At 38.8% G+C, this 20,425-nt stretch overlaps 1 protein-coding gene and 1 long non-coding RNA gene across 2 annotated transcripts in view; one reads left to right on the top strand and one right to left on the bottom strand.

Annotated features, from left to right (window-relative positions):
- The window catches only part of LOC140252523 (uncharacterized), a 53,666-nt gene that overhangs the window by 20,284 nt on the left and 12,957 nt on the right, over positions 1–20,425 (top strand). Inside the window, exons 3-4 of the long non-coding RNA XR_011903665.1 lie at positions 6,237–6,505; positions 10,983–11,062. This is a non-coding gene — a long non-coding RNA (uncharacterized lncRNA). The remainder of the gene's footprint in view (positions 1–6,236; positions 6,506–10,982; positions 11,063–20,425) is intronic.
- The window catches only part of LRRC9 (leucine rich repeat containing 9), a 36,126-nt gene continuing 16,797 nt past the window's right edge, over positions 1,097–20,425 (bottom strand). Inside the window, exons 14-31 of the mRNA XM_072337355.1 lie at positions 19,792–19,928; positions 18,950–19,156; positions 17,919–18,038; positions 16,676–16,867; positions 15,058–15,183; positions 13,985–14,119; positions 11,502–11,679; positions 10,867–11,087; positions 10,029–10,151; positions 9,389–9,519; positions 8,797–8,905; positions 8,322–8,461; positions 6,576–6,712; positions 6,150–6,367; positions 5,897–5,965; positions 4,241–4,333; positions 1,938–2,115; positions 1,097–1,466 (exon numbers count right to left, since the gene is read on the bottom strand). Of these exons, the coding sequence (XP_072193456.1) occupies positions 1,291–1,466; positions 1,938–2,115; positions 4,241–4,333; positions 5,897–5,965; positions 6,150–6,367; positions 6,576–6,712; positions 8,322–8,461; positions 8,797–8,905; positions 9,389–9,519; positions 10,029–10,151; positions 10,867–11,087; positions 11,502–11,679; positions 13,985–14,119; positions 15,058–15,183; positions 16,676–16,867; positions 17,919–18,038; positions 18,950–19,156; positions 19,792–19,928 (2,690 nt within the window). The 3' untranslated portion in view covers positions 1,097–1,290. The remainder of the gene's footprint in view (positions 1,467–1,937; positions 2,116–4,240; positions 4,334–5,896; positions 5,966–6,149; positions 6,368–6,575; positions 6,713–8,321; positions 8,462–8,796; positions 8,906–9,388; positions 9,520–10,028; positions 10,152–10,866; positions 11,088–11,501; positions 11,680–13,984; positions 14,120–15,057; positions 15,184–16,675; positions 16,868–17,918; positions 18,039–18,949; positions 19,157–19,791; positions 19,929–20,425) is intronic.

Here is a 20,425-nt window from a genome sequence, read left to right as displayed (position 1 = left end):
TTTGCTGCGTTCTGTGACATGTGAAGAGATGGAAACACAGCTACAGCATTTCATGTACCCTATCTGAGAAGTGCAAAGAGAAGAGCCCGCAGAAGGATCCCAGATAGTACACATTTAATGTAGAATATGGTTATATGGAGGGGCCAGCTTCAAACGAGGCTAAGGGGAAATTTGCATTGTACAGAACAGCCATTGTGAGTAATATTATTTCCTCTGGCCTGCTTTCTCATCTGTAACATCTGAGTCAGCACAGCACTACCTGATTAAATCAAGTTTATTTAAAGTGTTTCCCTCTCGAGGTTTGGTCGTATTGCTCACTGGAAATACATTTTCCTTTGAAATCTACTTCTGTTATGTCTGTGCCCATCCAGAAACCAGTCTCTGGGAACAAGCCCTTAACTAGCTCTCTCAATGGCAAAAAATAGCTAATGAGTTTTGTTTTGTTGTTTTTTTTCTTGCAAGAAGAAACAGGGCTTGTATCATAGTTTTTAGTATAAAAATATATTAAGTATGCCTAAGAAAAATGCTCATTTGAGACTAATATTCCAAAAAAAACCCAAACCAAACAAACCAAAAAACCAAACCAACCAGCTCACACACTGATTGCATGAAGAGTCACCTCATTCATTTACACAGATGACTTCGATGGGATCTCTTCAGGAAGCAAATATTCATCATCAAGATAGAAATGTCTTAGTGCCAGAGCTGCCCACTTTCCTATAGTGGATAAATGTTTGACATATTAATGCTGGCGTAACTCACCTGTCTCATTTCATCAGCTGGCAGCAAGTAATAGCAAGATTCTGCTGTTTACATAACAGTGATCAGACAGAATAAACCACAGTAACAGCTTCACTCTTGCACTTCTGCTTCCATACTTATATTCTCAATAATAATAATATTCTCAATTACTAAACAAAACTGGGCAACAGAAATACAAAACAAAATGAAGTTCTGAGCTCGTGACAGGATTCAACAGGGATTGGGTGGATACAAGTTATTTTCATCAAACAGCTGGCTCCATTTAATAGTCACTGTTTTAACTGCAACACTTTTTATTGTTTCCTAGGATGTTTTCATAGATGCATTGCAAGTTTTTATCAGAAGAAAGAGATGAAACTCATTTTTGGTGGATCTGGAATCAGAGAAAAAATACTTGGCAGCGTTTGTAGCAAAAAGTACTGTTATCTTCACGTCAGTCAAATGACAGAGGAAGAGAGGGGCTTTGGCCCTAACCCTCTCTTAAGAAAGGAAAGAAAAATATACTGTGTTTATAGTTGGTGAGAGTTTTCACCTGCCCGCATTTTCTCTGTTGTTCTTATGCAGTTGGCTGGTTTGAGAAGTAACACTGTGAGGCACCAAACCGCTTCTAAGATTAGTTGTTGCTCCTTTGGCTTGCCGAAAAGCTCTTTCTACATGGCTGCTTCGAAAATTGTGTGTTGTAATTGCTGGATTCGTAGGCGTACCTGTAACACAAAATGCACATGGATATTCTCACTGTGCTATCAGTCATCAAGAACGGCACTCGTTCTTCTGCTTGTAATTTCCCAACCAGATCAGTGAGACATCATTTCCTAGCGTAGTTGAAACTCATTTACTGGCTGAAATTGGTTAATGAATTAAAAGCAATAACATCAAATCTTTTGGAAGCACTGGAAGGCTAATTCTTCTGACATTCATTCAGGCTGAATCTGAAGATCCATGCTAATGTGAAGAACACCCGACAAAGATGCAGTTCTTCAAAAAACACAAGTTCTCCCAGTTCTAACAGGGAAGGTTATCAGAAACTTGGAGAAATTTGCAAGATTCTCAGGAAAGATAAAAGTATCCATGCTAAAAGTGCTCTACATGAGGCATATAAGCTGTAGTATAAGGGAGTATAACCACATTAGATGTTTACGAAAGGGAAACGAGTATCCCTATTTGCTGATGCTTACTTTTGTTTGACTTAAGTAGTAGAGGCTCTTCAACTTTATGACCAAATGTACGATCCAATAAATGGTTGATGCTTTCATTCAGATCCACTGTTGATATCCTGAGCGGAGCGCGTGTTGTAGAGCTGTCTGGCAGTGTGGGAAATACAGAGTCCTTTGTGGAGTTTGCAACTCGGAAATCCTCCATCAGAAAAAGAAAAGAGAGGTTAAATGATTAATTATTTTGGTCTTTACAGTAGAAACCTATCAAGCCCTGAAGTTGTTTTTACTAAGATGGAAAATAATGCATGTTCAAATTTAAACCAATTGCCGGGCAAAAGATAACAAATTACCTCTGGAAGGTTCTATATGGCACTTATAAATATTCAGTAGTTCACAAGTCTTGCTTTGTGGTCAGCAATTCGTATAGCAACTGATTTAAAGTTGTATGCCAGTCTGTGCCAGTGTGTTAATTTTGATGGGACTGTGTGCACCAGAGTGACAACAGCAATTGATTGCCTTCTGCAAATTGTCTGTAATTCAGCAGTGAACGTTTTAAAGGGAGATTTAATCAATAGCTTGAAAAGAAAAAATAATATTATGTACAGAGTGTTCTGGTGTCTACCTCAAATAGCACTAAACAAAGTGCTGGTGTTTCTGCTGGGAAAATCTCTTTTGAAGCTTAAGATCAAAAGCACTTTCTAAGCTTAAACAACACCATACGGTTTCAATTCTTGCTTTCTAACAAGCACTTTAAAAAGCACAACTAAAATGCAACTGACAAACATGAAAAATCTTTTGTGTTGTTCCACTTGAATGATCTAATGAGAAAATGGCTCAGTTCTGTTGCAGCTAATGAGATATAACATCTTCACTGAACCTAAACATAAAACAGAGATTTCTCTAAAGATAGGCTTTACATTGCTCCTATTGCTTTCTCTTGCTTTGCTCATTCTGCCATGTTTTTATTTGAATGATATCCATGGAATAAAAGTGCAGGTCAGTTTTGAAATAAAACATTTACACATGAAATTACTCAATCCAAAAGTGCTTTGAACTCTTGTGTATAAGCACTGTGGCAGTAAGTGGGAAAATGTGTTTCTCTGGGACAAGAAGCTACAAAGGTCCCGAGACTCCAAGCAAAGATGTAAATGTAAGCATTCAAAGATCTGTGGTAACACACTTCTGACTGGTGAAGTTTTCAGACAGAACTGTGTACCGGGATTTTAACCTTCCTGGTTTCAGCAGTGACCTACTACCAATGCTAAGGCTGAGAGTTGGCAAAACAGTGACGATGTGACTAATCTCACTATCAAGTAATAGCTTTTACTCCACTCGTACCTCTAAAGCAATATCATGCTAAAAGATTCTATTGATACAAGGATGTATTAAAGCCAAGAAATTTCCGACAAGAACTAAATAAAGGATAGATGTGGTTGTGTGTGATGAGAGTATTATGGCAGTTAAGAACTGAAGAAGATATTTGCAGTGGAATACTTTTGTGGTGTAGGTGCAGACTGGCAGCGCTTCTGTCTATACATAACTGTGCAAAGAGTTTTGAGGAAAAGCCGGCCAGGGTGATGAGAGTAAATCCAATCTTACTGAAGCTTCTCAGCATTCTTAATAGTTGTGTTTCAAATCTGTAAAAGAATTGTTTCTGTGCTATGTAAGTATGAAATGGATACATGGAGAGAACTGCTTTGCACAACAGAGCGGGGACAGACTTCAGGTCTCATTCGTCTCAGTTGATCCTTCTGTGGAAAGGATGGCTAAAATGAATACTGCAGTTTTTTGAGCTGTTAGGAAAGAGTCTGTGCATCCAACAAATCTCTAGAGAAATTCCATGCTGTGATATAGAAAACACAGATCAGTTGTGGGGACAACAAACTCTTTCAGTGAGCAGAGTCGTAGTGATAAAGAGAACCACAGAGACAATGAACCTTCTGTTTGTAGGAGACACGTGCTGAGCTAGCCTCCTCTCTGACTCCTTGCTGTTGTTATTATCGTGTTTAGGCAACCTAACAGTGAACCCTACTAAAAATCTCTGTTCCAGTGTGTTTGTATTGTAAAAGGAGATGAGGCACACCCAATGAGTGCAGACAGACTGACAGATGGGTGAGCACAAGGAAATAATGAGTAATAACACTGGTCAGTGTGACAGACAATGGTCGCAGCAGATGCCCAACTGTTGTCAAGCCTTCTATTGGTTTCACAGCCAGTGGCATTTTTAGGACAAGATCTGCAGGACAGTAAATGATGTGAATATTGTCCTAAGAATGTAGGTAACATTTACTATAAACTTGCTAAGTGCTGTACTCAGCTTTTACCCTCTCTTCTGCATTTACTGCGGTTCCATCCAACACCTGTAGTGCTGGCAGCTGGATGACAAGCAATGAACGGTAGTTCTTCTTGAGATAAACCTGCACAAAGAAGATATAATGTAACTCAGAAATGGGGTCCTCGTCCAATAAGACAATCTGATAGCACCTCAGCAACGTTACATAGTGTCTGAGCGAAACCTCATACCAATGTTACTCTCCTGGAAACAGAATCCAAACTGAGTGTAAACGTCCATACATCCCTGAACAATGGTTTTCAACTTCAAGCGACCATGAATGACTACACTGACAAAGTTGTGCCCCAGGGGAATGTTTGTATCTTTGCCATCATATTAGCCAGGACTGCAGCAACTATCATAGCCTTCAGAACATACAAGAATTCAAATGCTCTGCACTCCCCGTAAATAAGTTACTGGGAAGCAGCTTTACAGAAGAAGAGGAATTGAGATGCAGGCTGTGCTGGACACAGACAGTGCTAGCAATAGTTTTCTGTTTTAATAAAAAAGGTTATTGGAAAGAAAAGGTGATATGCTGTCTGAAGCATGGTGGCAGATACTGATATTGCTACCTTGTGATGTACTTCTCCTTAACGCCACATTATATAGAAGAGACCTGAGACCACCATTTCTATCTCCATTAGGGGGAAGTCTAGACCTCAGATTGTAAAAAGTAGACTCTGAAACAGCAACTTCCCAAGTGAAATTTGTTTGGGTTTTTTCCTCAGAAGAATATGACTATCCTGGCCATTGCTGGGTGACATTCAGTTTCTACCTTTTCACCTATTGCAAAACCAGTTAATTTAAGACTCTATACAACCCTTTGAAGGTTATCCACTGAAAATTGAATCCATGGCTGCACTATGTGTGTTATTCTCCAGCATATACCCTCACCTTCACTCTCCCATGTGTTTCAAGTTGTTGCTTTAGTCTACAAAGTGCAGATTTATGGTAAAAAATACTTAAGCATTTAGAACTTGAGCATTCAGTCTAATCTTCAAGAGCCTATTTACGAATACAGGCACTGTATTTTCATCTGAAGTTGAAGAACTGAAGAAAGTCACATTTGTTCTCAAGCTAACAATGAAAAATGTATTTTGGTTTCCATTCATGTTTGGCGCTACTGTAAAGCTCAGCAGTGCTCAATACATCAAGCTGAGATCCTACTGACTTTCTTCATTTGGCCCCACTGAGATGTACTTTGGAAATTAAGCCTTTTTACTGTGTGACAGTGTTATCTGTCTTCTGTCCCACAGCTATGTATTCACAACATCAGAAAGGCTGGAGTTTCCTTTACTGTGTTGTAGTCATTTGCTTTCAGAGAGAAAAAAAAAAGGCAAACCAACAGTTCTCCATCAAAGAACAGAAGCACGTCTGGAAAACAAGAAACCTCAAACTTCTTGTCAGGACTTTTTCAAGGGGTGATGTGCGAGACAGCAAAAAAGATTGCGACAGGGCAATTTTAAAAACAAAACCTAAACTTTCAGAGATCCTTTAACATTCTATGACCTTTCTTCACAGAAATAATAGTAGAACGATCTCTTCACAGAAAAAGAAATGGTGGTAGTTTCAGTGATTATAGAGGGTAAAGAGGTTCAAGGTGAAATACAAATCTGCATTACGTATCAGTGACAACCATCATACTCACTGGATTTCCATGCAGTGACAGCACCCTGAGACTAGGAATAACTTGAAGTTTTTCTAGTTCAGATAGTTCCTGTCCAAAAGTTAACAAAAAGTTTAGAAGTTAAAACACTGTTATGTCAGGAGTTCTCAGAAATGTTGCAGCCTCTGTATATATCTGGGGAAAAATCCAGGTGATTTTACTGAGGCAAATCCGTAGAAGAAAATGGGATTTATGTCTGAATGTAGTCAACAGCAATAACAAAAATATACTGTACCCGAATTCTGTTGAACTGAAGAAAGAGTTTCTGTAATTTTGCCAAGGGTTTTAAACCATTCAGTTCTCGTATTTGGTTTTTCTCTAGATGAAGAGTCTGAAGAGCACTCTGTCCAGCAAGAGAGCCTTGTGAAATTCTTCTAATGCGGTTATGGTCCAGCACCAACTCCTGCAGAAACTGGAGACCTTCAAGTCCTTCAATTTGGCTGATAAAATTTCCTAACATACCAAGAGTAAATGTGTGACATTTTCTTGCTCAGTAGTCGAAGGAACTCACAGCCATGGTAAGAATGAAAGTTAGGACATCATTCTCATGGGGCCGAGACCAGAGAAGAGCACCACAAATTCAACACGCAGGTAAGACGGGACATGAGGGCAGTACTGTAAAACTCACAAATTAATGTAAAGAAGAATTATCTTCACTTACCCTGCAAAAATAGAAACTTCAGGTTTTTTAGCCTGCTAAGCTGTAGATAGGCCATGTCAGTGATTCCGTTATGGCCCAGATGAAGAACTACCAAACTCTGCATTATTGGAGGCAGATTTTCTTCAAACCCTTCATCCCTAAACCAAGAAATTAAACAACATGGTTTTTCTTGGAGAAAAATTAATGTTAGCTTTTCCCATTTGAAGAAACAATTATGAAAAGCATGTATGGATGACTGCAGTGTCACTAGAGCAGGTTTCACAAAAATTACACCAGAACACAGAAATCTGATAAGAAATGAGATAGAGGTAGAAATACTGCATTTACTGGGACAAGTTTTCTGGATCAAGACCATGGAAATAAAACAAATACAAAAAGCACTCATTAGTTCACATAAATCTGAGAACAGAGAAAGGAGACAGCTGTAAACTTCAGCTTAATTCATGAAAATATTCATGGTAACCATTGGTGTGTTCTCACAAAGCTGGATGACAGTAGGGCAGGATGAAGGAACACGCTCCATTCCAGTCATTTGTTGTGGATCTTCTTTCCTGTTAGATCTAATGTGTAAGTAGATAGTATGAGCAAACAGATTGGAATAAGAGAAGGAGAAAAGGGGTTCTAATGTTTGTTTTACCACTTCTCTGCAGCCCAGCTAATGACACAATGTGCTTAGCAACCTCAGTTTTCATAAAACTACTGAATATTGATCATTACTGAGGAGCTAACGGTCATTACGTGGTTAAATTCATGCCTCACAAAAAAATAAGATACCCAAACCATAGGTTAATTTGTAAAAAAAATTTGTGTTAATGCACGTAAATATGTAATATGTATATTTCATGTTTTACACAGGCTTATCTAACAAGGCTACAAAAATTAAGCAGGTTGAGGGAGGTGATCCTCCCTCCCTGCTCTGCCCTGGTGGGGCCACATCTGGAGTACTTTGTCCAGTTCTGGGCTCCCAAGTTCAAAAAGACAGGGAACTATTGGAGAGAGTGATGGGCTGCAAAGATGAACAGGGCCTGGAACATCTCTGTTCTGAGGAAAGGCTGAGACCTGGGACTGTTCAGACAGATCTTATCAGTGCTTATAAATGCCTAAAGTGTAGGGAGTCAAATGGCTCCTTTTAGTGGTGCCCAGTGGCAGGATAAGGGGCAATGGAACACCTCCTGGAACACAGGAGGTTCCATATGAACATGACTTCATTTGCACAGGCTGCCAAATGATGTTGTGGAGTCTCCTTCTCTAGAGACATTCAAAGCCCACCCGGATACCTTTCCTTTGCAACCTACTGTGGGGATCCTGCTTTAGCAGGGGTTTGGATTCCTTGTGATTCTATGGTTCTATGACTGTTCCAGATCAAACCAGCAGCCAGAGAAAGGTAGAAGATTCTCTTACTCAAAACAAAATCCATGTAGAAAGGTAATAAATGTTGAGGTGTGCCTCGTTGCCTTTGTGACTGGACCCAAAGGATGGGTGACAAAAGACTGGTGCTGTTAGTTTGGTGAAGGACTGGCCTAACAACTTGTGCCCAAAGAATTTAGGACAGAAAAGCCAACTAGATGATGCCAAAGGTGCCATAAGTGTGCCAAATGAATACAAAAACAAAACAAAATCCACAACACCACAATAAAACACCCAAAATAGAACAGCAAGGATCTCCCAGCTGCTGGCTGAAGACTCCTCTTTCTTTCTCAGTGGACTAAAAATGAGACTCAGTCACGCTTTAAAAGCTTCTGGTACCTTCTTCCTTTGGTATATTCCTGTTGTCCATAACCACTAGAGATCACCTTTCGGTGCAGTTGCTGCCTATTTGTTAACTTGTTTGCAGATTTTGGTCCAGGCAGTATTGATTCAATGTGGTTGTAATTCAGACATAATACCTTACAAAGGAAACACAGTTAATCAAATGAATGAAGACAATAGCAAACCTGCCAATTATGTTTTTCCGACTCAGAAATTTGATGTTTTAGAAACAAAATTGGTCAGTCTGGAGTCCTTAAAAATGTCTGGTGCAATTCACTGATTTTATAGGATCAGTTTAATATAAAAAATAGTGTATGCTTGAAACAGTGTTCAGTGTCAGCTTTTTGCCAATTGATTACCGTTGTTATGGAACCACAAACAGCATATTGAATGAGATTAAAGATGTATTTCAATCTAAGGAAATTAGCTTATTGTTTTTTCTAAAAAGAGGAAGAGGCTGTCACGAACTCACCTTGACATTAGGAAGGAAGATTAACCCACTGAAAGATGTGAGATTGTTGTTCTGCAGATTCACGCTGTTGACACTTCTAAACTGATCTGCTGGCACCAGCTCTACAGCTCTGAATTAAGTAAAGAATATAATAATGGATTTAGAGTACAGGTAATATCAGAAAATAAGATATAAGTGACGTACATAACATGAACAGATCCCTAACATGCTGGCTTTTTGGTAAGAAAGGTAACGTGCTCCTATAAAATAAACAATCTAATCTCAAATAAATCCACAGTTTTCTTTCCCTAGTAGGAAGAAATTGACTTGATTCAGACACCAAAAGCATGGGCTCCTTTTGCCTGTACAGCTCATTACTGGAATACCAGCTCCACACATCTAGGCTGTTTTCATTGCTTTCAGGAAGTGCTGGAGCTGCCATTGCTCAAATGGAGTGTTCCATTCTCCACTTAGCCTTAGGCTGACAGGAGGGAATTATCAGTTGGCACATTTGGTAAATACAAGTTCTAATCTGAGATTTTCACATTCTAACTGCAATATTGGATGCTATATTGGATGTTAACAAACAGCACAATTCTGAAGATCACCGCACCTTATGTTAGAGTTCACCCAATTTAATTCTTGCATTTCTGTGAAGTCTGACTGTCCCAGTCTATCTGCAATCATGTCAGAGGTGAGTTTGCCTCCAAACAAATCTTTTGCACATTCTCCTTCTGCAGGTTCCTGTTAAATACATTTCAGGTGAAGTCTGCTATATTAATGCAGATCTAAAACTATGATAGTAATTTAAGAAACTCAAAAACATTTGCAATTGAAGTAACTTAAAAGGTGTCATTTTGCCTTAAAAATGTGACCATTTTTTCTTACACAGCAGACTGGTCTGGTCTGCCTTCTCTCAGCTGGTTCATAATTTTAAATAATATACACTGATTTTGTGGTTGGAGCTGATCATGCTGATGCCCCACAGTTACAGTTAAAGTCCCTGGAGCTGAAGCAATGTGCGTGAGTGAGGACACTATAGTGGTAGGTACTTCTACAAAAAGAAAAAAATAAATAAAATCCAATTTCTATTTCAAAATGACTAAAAATAGACAGAAACAAACAAAGGAGCATTGCTGAGTACCTGAAAAGATTACACATGTGATGTTAGTAAGTCCAGTCATCTGGAACTTGATTTATAAAAGAATTATTCTAGCAAATTCTAGTAATAATCTGCATACAGTGTGACTTACTACAGAGATGCCATCTAAAGCTTGGAGAAAGGGAAGATGGAATAATACAAACAGTCTGTAGTTATCTTGTTTCCAGACGATCCTATTTCCACTCATGTCCAGAATTATCAGATTAGTTAAACCCTGAGAAGAGCAAAACAAATCTCTTGTTAGTATTAGTGTTAAATAGCCACGGAGTGCTTTCAGGCTACTCTCTCCCTGATAGTTTTCAGCTGTCTCTTCAGGTACCATCTGCAAGAGTCAAAACTAACCGATCACTTAAGAGAGTCCAGATATTTTCATTTAGATTAAAAGCATTTCACACTGCCTAATCTACAAACAGAGCTCTCAAAGCAAGTGGAAACTATATTAACATCCCCCCCAAAAGCCTTTGTCTTCTCACAAAGTCTTAAGAGTCTTAACATAAGTAAGAATTGAGGTCTCAGGCTCTCACTAGTTAGTGCCTGAAACCAGCCAACAAAGTTTGTCATCCATGTGGTAGCTGAAATGAATTGGAACTGCTGCATGTGTGGTTGGTTGTTACTGACATGCAAAATTATCCCATGGTTTATAAGCCTTGAGGCCTAGGCAATTTATGTGACATTTATCTGAAGAAAGTTTTTGAGCCCAATCTAAGTAGAAGGTTTAGTACCTCCTTCTAAGTGTACTAATCAAAAAGATTGCTGTGGGGCTCTTATTGCTTTAGGTCCAACTGCAAAGCTAGATGAATGCAGCACTCAAAGGTGGAACCTCGAATTATGCTCTGAAGTACATCTTCCTTAGTTCCAAGCAGCAAAATACTGTATCTCTAACCTGTTAAAAACCAAATTAACCTTTGAAATAGTGAATTCATATTTACCTTTAAATGATATATCTCTTGGCTCGTAGAAATACAGTTATTACTTATGTATAATTCTATTAGGGAGTATGTTTTCTTTAAACCAACTAAAGACGTGATCCTGTTGTTCTCAACAGAAACGTAATGAAGATGAGACAGATTCTCAAAGATGTGTCGTTTGAGGCTGGTCAGATGGTTATTATTCACACTGAGTCTGGTGAGTTTGGTGAGCTTTGAAATTCCTTGAAAAACAAACAAGATGTGGTTAGTATAGTTAGGTGTAACAGAAAAAGGTGGCTGATACAGATGATAAAACAAGTTATAAGGGACATACTTTGTGTTAATTGGTCCAACTGTGACGGTATCATGACCGTTATATCAATTAAATGTGGATAAATATGCCAAATAAAAAAGAACACCACACTACAACTTGTTTTGCTGTAATGTAACTGCTCTGCTTCAATCCCTAACTTCAGTTCAACTAAATACACACTCAGCTACCAGACATTGGGTTTTTCAGGACTTGAAAAGCTCACGCAGTACCCAGCAAATAAAAACTCACTCTCCATAATATTTCACTATGAGCATTTCTATTGAGTCCTAAGCCTCAGTAGGCTTAAAAGCTTGCATTACCACTACCATGGTAAATATAGTACCATCAAGTGTTGAAATGCAGTTGTCATCTAAAGTGAGTTCTTCAAGGTTAAGACAAGACTCCAGTCCTTCTACTTGTGTGAGATTGTTGTTGCTAAATGATGCCCATCTTAAGTGCTCCAGTTTTTCCAAGTTGGAAATTTTGAAGAGATGTTGGTCATCCAGATTTAAGACAGTGATCTGTAATAAAACTTCTTATTAGAACTGAAAGAAACCAAGCGATCAATCAATTTAATTCCACCTATTTATTCTGTGCTCAGTTTCAATGTGAACGTTTCCTACCAATATCTATGACAATTTATTAGATACAGAATGTGACAGTTCCTCATGATGTGAAAGAAATGTTCGTCATCAATTCTCCCTCAAAATCAAGGACTCCATAACATTATTTTAGTGTCTAGTCTGTTTTACAGGTATTTGTTCTAAACCAGGTCTGTAATGGAAGCAGGATTTCAGCATAACTCCAGGGGACTGATATTTAAACCTGGATATATGGTCTAGCAGATACTGAGTCCTGAATCACAGCATTTATCCTAACTTCATAGTACTTCACCCTATACAAAGTAGTCTCTTTCTTTCCATCCTTGATTATTACCTCCATTAATTTGCTTGAAGTAGTCTTGGATAGAAACAAGTAAATCTACGTAGAAAATACCTATTTTATCTTCAAAGGAAATGGGTGCTGACTTCAGGCATGGCATCAAGGTTCCTGCAGACTGGGCTATCAGGGCTATCCATAACCTGTTTGTGTGACTATGACTCCCCTCCTCTCTGATGATAATGATTGCAAATCATTGTGCAGTGGAGAAACAAAACGACCATAGAGCCCCAATTTTAAAAAATCAGATGGCGTTGCAGGGACCCAAAAAATCCAGTATTGTAAATAAAAGCTGACACGTTCAGTGTCATTAGTTACGTTGTTAATGAGAACAGAGAATTTTGGGCTACATTATTTTCTTTTCCACAATCTGTGTTTTACCCTCTATGAATCCTTTCTCTCCGATGTCACAAAAGATACATGACATGTGATAATGCAGTAACTTTCCTGGCAGTTTCAGTAATTGTGAGCTCCTTAATGCACACAGAATGAAATGCAATGCTTATCAACAGATCTGTGCTTTCCTCTAGCTATTCTACCTTGTATTAACAAATTGAACTGACAGGGGAGCTTTTAACCTTTCAGACTGAGTGGGATTTCAACTGATTTCAACTGATGGGTCACAACAGGTTAGGATGACCTTGGATCTTTCTCCTCTGACTCTTGTGGCTGCCTGTTAGCTCAGTTTCCTAAGGAAAAAAGCCTAGTGTGATTACGGTACCTCTACACCCATCCATTAGCCTTACCACTGGCTTTCAAACATAGCGGTGACTTTTGGCTCAATCTGTCAGACAAGCAGTACACTGAAAGATACCAAATTCCTATAAACTCATAAACAGCCAGATAAGAGACATAAGTTAATGATTCCAGTGAAGGAAAGGCTGCAGTATTGGTTCTGCTACAACACTAGAGAATCCAGGAGAGACTTTTTTCTGAATGGCCTAAGATACTCTGAGAGCTCAGATCTAATTGGGTGCTGGGTAAAACAAAATAGCTCAGTTCCACTGTAAAAGGATCTCTTGTTTAATAGACAAATACTGGTTAGAGAGGATGGATCTCAAAAAGCAAAAAGTGGGATGATTTGGGCTAAATAAGGAAAAGGCTTCTGGTTCTTTAGAACATCTGGGTTTAGCCCTTTACAACAAAACAAGAATTACTTGGTGCAAGTAGCCAGTTCCTTTTTTTTCAGAACATGGTAGAGGTAGGAGAGACCTATTTCAAGTAACACATTCACTGCTACTCAAAATCTTTATACAAACACTGAGAGAGAATTTCCTATCAGAACACCGATATCAGCAATAGAGGCATCTCCATCTCTGATAGCTTGTTAGACTCTCTGCAAGAGGGCAATTCACTTCAGGCTGCAGTGCCCCTCTAAACACTTAGAGGACTCACATCCCACAGCTGTTTTTGTGTCTCCTTTGCCTATGGAAGGAACCTGGGCTTAATCATTCAAATATGGTTATCTGTGCTGCAGCCAACAAATGTTAGGTGAAATTAACCCTAATCTGAATGGCTTTACATAAGACTCGCTGTAGCTCAGGGAGATCATAATGATCTGGATACAGAAATTACCAGATTAAGCTTTGTTTTTGGCCTGCTGTTTGCATGAAGTCACTCCTTGGTCTTAAAAATCTCTTAATGCTAAAAAGAAAATTGCACTATAAAAACTGTGTCTGAAAAGCCCTCTTCAGGACATCTGGAACCTTCTGTGAGATGTCTGGAGGTGGCTATAATCAAAAACAAGGTAAACACTTGTAGGACTTGTAAGGCTTCTGTAATATATTTTAATCAGCATAAAATATTTAAACTAAAATAAGAAATGAAAACAATTACACAGATTAATCTAAGTGTTGATGTAAGTGTATTAAACAGTGCCAGCCTTACCGCTGAATACCAGTTAGGATGCATCTGTAAATCCACCCTGTTCTTGCTGATTTGAGACAGAATTGTAGCACAGGAAAATACACTGAGGACTGGGGGCTTTTCTTCATCAGTCCTTGAATATTCCAACAGTGATGCCTAGAGGAAAAAGAACAAAATACTTTATTGAGTACGTAATAAATTATACTGTATACAGTTCACCAGCATGCAGCAAAGGGCATACAAATTTTCTTTTCCTGTAAGGAAGACATAATCCATCATAGATCTAATGAGTTTATTGGTTTGGAATGCTCCTTTAGGTCTTATATATCACATTTTCAAAGTTTTCAGCACTGACGTGCTTCAGAGCAGAGAAGGTAGACCTCATTAAAACCTTTTGTGTTAATCTTACAGGCTGTTTTCTGGGAAGAGATCGGTCCATTTCTTTGCAGGAGGATCTTAATTAGCTTTCATTATGAGCAGACAGTAGCACTGTGACTGTGCTCTCATCAGATAAACATTGTATCAGCATGATATTGAGTTCCAACTTAGACAGCCCGTGGTCTGTGTTACTTAAGCTCAGCCTAAGGTTCAGGAGTGCTTTGGAATATAGTCCAGAGCTCTTGTGCTCAGGGGTTGGGAGGATGTGCTTCACACTTGTTGTAAAGTACTCTGCAAACTTACCCACTGAAAAGACCTTAAAGCAAGGGATATTTAAAAGAAACATACAGTGCCATTAGCCAGCTATTTTCCTCTCTGTTCCCATTTGGCAAACACTGCAATTTTCTTGCATCCTGAATTAAACAGGAATTGGATGTGCCTGTTTCCAGCACCATGACAAAACAAAATTCTTGGTAGCAACAGAGATCTTTGTAAGACCTATATCTGTAAAGTACTTTAAGATCTTCTTCTAGAAGCAAAGATAAAACACTCATCCTCAGAAAAAACAGCAACAGTAACAACAAAAGTACAATGGAAAACCAAGTGTTCTTTAAAACATCACCTTCCACAACATCAGACACAGCTGTAGAACTATTCACATGGCTTTCCCTTTCGGTAGCACTCACTCTAAGTTATAACAGAACAGAATATTGTACCTGGGTTATCTTTGATCCTGCAATATAGTGTAAGGCTTCTGCAGCTTCTTCGTCAGTAATCAGGACTCCATCTAAGTTAGTGAGATTCTTTAGTTGGCCAATGACACTTAGTCGTATGGAGGTGGGCTTGAGGAGACAAAAATAGGTTACTTTTCTTCTGTCTATTTCTTTCTTTAAATACCAGTACGTACCAGGAAGAGACTTCCATTTCTTTTCTGCTTGTTTTACCGTCAGCTCAGGGATGCTGAGAGGTAGAGCTCCGCAGTGATCTTCAGCAGAGCCACCACATCATCCCTGCTAATGTAGTTTGCCAGAAGCACATGACACAAGTTACCTTTGGGCCAGCTTTTATTATCCTGATTTTACGTGGCACTGATGGAAATAAACCGGTCTGGAGTCACATGGCTTGCTCAGAATGTTACTAGTCTTACAACACTCAATAATAGATGAGCTGCATCAGTATTTATGTTATGTTTTAGGAGTTCCATTTATGAGCTAGAAATATGACAAAGGCAAAGAAAGCTTCAGAGAACATGTGAGTGATGTTTAAGGGATTTGGAAGCGTCACTGGAGCCTCGAGAAATCAACCAGATGTATCCTGCAAATAGGGGCTATGTTAGACTGCCCACTAGTTTAAAACAAGACATGAAATACACATTTATCACGAGATGAATAACTGTATTTGTGGATGTTATAGCAATGTATTCTGACCACTAAATAAGCCATATGCAGTCATTGATGAGCTGGCTGGTAGGATGCATCCTCTGAAAGGTAACAAGGATTTTCTGCTTTGCTCTGAACCAAACACTGCGGTCAGATGTCAAAGCAGGTTTGTGTAATACACAGGATTTACCGCATTGACACAAAGTTGATGACAAAAAAAATTAGCAAAATTTAGAGTTTAATCTGATAAAAGCTTAATTAATCACAACAAAGAAGCACAGACTCTTCTTTCTTTTTATATTTTAACAAGTAGTGAAAAGCACCAGTGAAGCTTAAGGGGACCAGTGGGTGCCTGAATGGAGTTCTGTTTCCTGTTGGTTTGCTATTCAAAGTATTTAAGAGAGGTTTTCTTCTCAGAAAGTATTCTGTTTGCCTGAATTTGGATTACAAAATATTAAACTTAGTATTTACATGATCATTAAATAAAAGACTAAGTGTTGTTCGGTGCCTCAAATGTGTAAGGTTTAACTGAGTTGATTCTGACTAAGCCCTTTAAATAATGTTAAAATGCACTGATTCAAAAGAAATAGAGAGAGAAACATTTGTTTCAGAAGCTGATTGGGCAATATCAATGTGCAAGTGTCAGTAAAAGGGCTGAGTATTGGCTTTCTCTCCAAAGCTCCAGCCAGCACAGCTGTGCTGCTGCTGAGAGATACACACAGTGACAGAGACACTAACTGTACCTTAGCTTACTTACTAGCACTTGTTCAGGATGTGACCACAGAAAAAAATGAAGGCTTTGGGAGAACAAAGATGCCACAAAATGATCACAAAGCTTCTTACACTGGAAGAATCTTGGAATCCATAAGGTGCAGGACCAAATTTTAAGCTTTTATGATATAACCGTGGACCAGGTTAGAATGATTTCCTGGGAACTTCAGGCACTGATATCTACCTTATACCATGGGTTGTGTCTGATGTCCAGGCTCTGTAAATTGGGAGTATGTTTACATAAGATGTTTATAACTTCCTTGGACTTTTTCAGCTGATTCCAGCTCAGGTCAAAGAATTGCAGTTTGCTTAAGCCTTCGATGCCCTCAAGAGTGATCACATGGTTATGGCTTGCATCAAAATACTCCAGGTTGGGCTGCAAAACAGTACAGAAGATCGTTGTGTTGCCAAAGTATTGCAAAGTAAACTTTGGTGAAAGTAATCAGATACACCAAAACTTCAAATAGACTTAATTAGATCCAAGGTCCAGGACTTCTCTTGTTCTGTATTGTCTCTGTTGAGTGAAGTCTAGTATGTTCCAGCCATGTTCCTGTCAAGACTACAGAGGAACCATTACCTGGCATGCCTTCTTGGCATAGAATCATATCATAGAATCATAGGATGGCCTGGGTTGAAAAGGACCATAATGATCATCTAATTTCAGCCCCCCTGCCATATGCAGGGCTGCCAACCACTAGACCAGGCTGCCCAGAGCCACAAAAGGCATGTTATATCTGCATACTGACAGCCAGGAAGGTTTTGAAAGGTCAGGGGGAGTGCATCTGGCATTCATATCAGGATCCTCCTAAATGGCCTGAAGGTAACCTGGGAACTGGATTCCTGATCCCACATTGGCAAGATGGGAAGCCCAGAGGTCCTGGTTAGGACTTAAGTGGGCTTAGTTATACCAGTCTAAAGACTACAAAAGAAGCCACATATTGAGTAGCAATCTAAGGCTGAAAATGAATACCTTCCTCACCACCTTGTTCCAAGACAAGATGTGGTTCTTGCTAATCACCTTTACTTTGATAGTTTTGATAATTATTTCACTTGACTTATTAGGAATGAAGAAGGAGAAAAGCAACATGACAGAAATCATCAAGTAGCCCAGTGGCAAAGCCAGGGGGCTTTCAGGTACTGCACTCAGTGTTACTACTTATTAAACCGAAATGACCACTATGAATGACAGATGTGTGATCAAGTGATGCTGCTGTAATACTGTGATTCAAATTGGAGAAAACTGCTGGCTGATAACAGTATCACAGCACCCATGATCCTAGGTTAGCCCCCATCCTTTTGTGATGTACACTTCCTGCCTCGACCCTGTCTTGTGAGCCTACCCCACGACACAAGAATATTAATGTCAGTAAAAGCATTTTTCTTCTTAAAAAAACAAAAAGAAGTTGAAAAAAACCTGAATTTCTCACCAAGTCATAAATGTCATTTAAAGAAGTAAAGTCATTAAAGCTGATGATAAGCTTCCGAAGTGCTTTAAATCTAGAGATGTTCTTCAGCTTGTTCAGTCTGTTTCCATGCAAATTCAAGACCTAGGCCAAAAGTACATCAGAAATTATGATTTTATCAGACTTGCAGTCAAATTCTCTATAGCCGCCTTAAAAATATAAAGCTTCAGCTATTGGTGTGCAAATATAAGTACTATCCTATTGATAAACCATGATAAGACTGTAAAAGGTGAATGCAAAGTGCCACGTAATACTGAAAGACAACAAAAGGCTCTGAGCAGTCATTTTTCACTTATTTGAAGAATATTTATGTTCCTCTCCACAAAATAAAGGCAACCTGGGTAAGATGGAAATATGATCTATCAGCTTGTGGGAGAAGAGAACAAGAAGAAACTACAGCATTTCCCACTGTGTCATGGATATGATTCTATGATACGCTTTGGACATTAAGGAACCTTTTATTCCTCAATTCTTAAAAAGCAGAATAGGAAGAATGAGGCCAAGCAGACACAAAATGTAGACCCTTAGAAGAAGGCAAATTAAGAGGACAGTTGCTGGTATTACATTGCAATAAAGGTCACTGTACAGTTGGCATTTGGTAGCACAAAACCAGGACTGCTGCTCTCCTTTTTCTTAACATCATCTCTAGACAAGTTTTAGAAAAGAAAAAGTGTGTTTTAAAAATCCTAAAAATGAGATTGAGAATAGAACCAGCAGATAAAAAAGGTTTCATCAGCTCTCAAACTGGGGTTAAAAATGGGACAGTTTGGAAACTATTTCATAATTGGAAGCATCAGGTATTTAGCATTGTTCTTTATAAAGTAGGAAGCAACAGTTTTTCAACATTACATGAAAATGATGAGGAACACAAGTTCTACTGATAACTAAACATCAGAATTGAGCTCAAATGGAAACAGTGATTTTTGATTTACTGCCTTTGGTTTAGGTCTCTATTACACAATGCATTTATTCTACTGAAAATGTGACTACTTCACCTGTAGCTGACTGTAGATATTGGCCTTAGCTACTGAGAGTATCTTTTCTTCATCTAAACATGTAATCTTAGGCCTCACTTCTACTGTTGGTTCCATGTTCAAAACTTCATCATCACGTTGCAAATCATGAGACAGAATAACTTCTGTGCTTCTCTTTCTCCCTTCCATAATTACATTGCATGTCGAAAACAGAGACTTGTCTTTGACCTATGTAGATATATAAAAAAGGCATCTAAGATTTGTAAGCTGTCTGCTTTTTACTTAAGTAATAAATCTAACATTCAGCATCAAACCAGAGAAGTTTGATAAGAGAATTCATAGCAATCAAGTTAGGAAATCATCTTTCAGTGAGGCAGATCTGCTAGAAATTAGGTTTAAGTTGTCTCATGGCACTACCTGATGATTTTTTATGTAGGTCATCGTGTATCATATATATCACTGGTTAGAGCCAGAAGAGGTATAAATATGCACTGAAAGGCAAAGAGTCATGATAGAGCAGCCTACAGCTGAACCTGTTTCCAGGCAGATCTGACACATCAGTGAGTTCTGCTCTACTCCTTCCTTTCCCCAGAGCTGAGTATCCTCACAAACTCTTATCCATACTCTTTTCTTTCTATCAGATGCACTGAGTAGCCCAGAGTCTGAAACGACCCTTTTCACCCTAGCAGCAAGTTATGAAGCTAAATGAGTGAAAGAGCAGCCCTGCAGGGGTTATATGTAAAAACGAACAGAAGCAGCTCTTACTTGAGGAAAACTTGTTAAGGATATCATGAGAATGAGATATATCTCCTTTCTGGTCTCCCAAAACTCTAGTATCACCCCAGGAAAAACAAAGTACACACCAGTGTAATGTACTCAAACTCAGCGATGTATTCTGGCAGGACCAGCTCGTGGTCAAACACAAACCACTCCCGCTGCCATCCATTGCTGTCACGGTTTCTCTGCTCCAAAGAAGCCCACATTTCTAAAGAGGAGGAAACTGAAAAAATGCATTGTTCTTAAGCAGTCATTTTAGAATGTTAATAAGTCAAAGATAATCTCATTCCATACTTCAGATTTATTCCTTCCTGCTATTAGACTTCCTTTGCCCTACAGACTCATAAAAGGCTTTAAATTGGCTATCTAATTGCCCATGCAGAATGAACATGTGCCGAATTCCAGCATGAAGATCACTGACTTAGGTCTGGAGATCAGAGACTGCTCTTCCATAATGCTTCTGTGGCTGCACTGTCCAAAACTCCTTTATTGCAGCATGGTCTGATCATCCTCTTAATGATCTTTCTTTTTCTTCCATTATAAAAAGTCAGAAGCAAACCCAGTTCCTCTATAAAGGGACAGATGCTGCTCCCTTGAAGCATCTGAATGTTTACAGGGCACATCAAACAGAAGATGTAAAGTTATTCCTCAGTGTCCAGTCTGTGTTCTCTTGTAAAGGAACGGTAAAGTGGAATTTACCACTGAGAGGATGCATATCAT

This window comes from Excalfactoria chinensis, chromosome 5, assembly GCF_039878825.1.
Source record: "Excalfactoria chinensis isolate bCotChi1 chromosome 5, bCotChi1.hap2, whole genome shotgun sequence".
Classification (NCBI taxonomy): Eukaryota; Metazoa; Chordata; class Aves; order Galliformes; family Phasianidae; genus Excalfactoria; species Excalfactoria chinensis.
The sequence above is the reverse complement of the archived record's forward strand: the minus strand, read 5'-3'. Positions and strand labels throughout refer to the sequence as shown.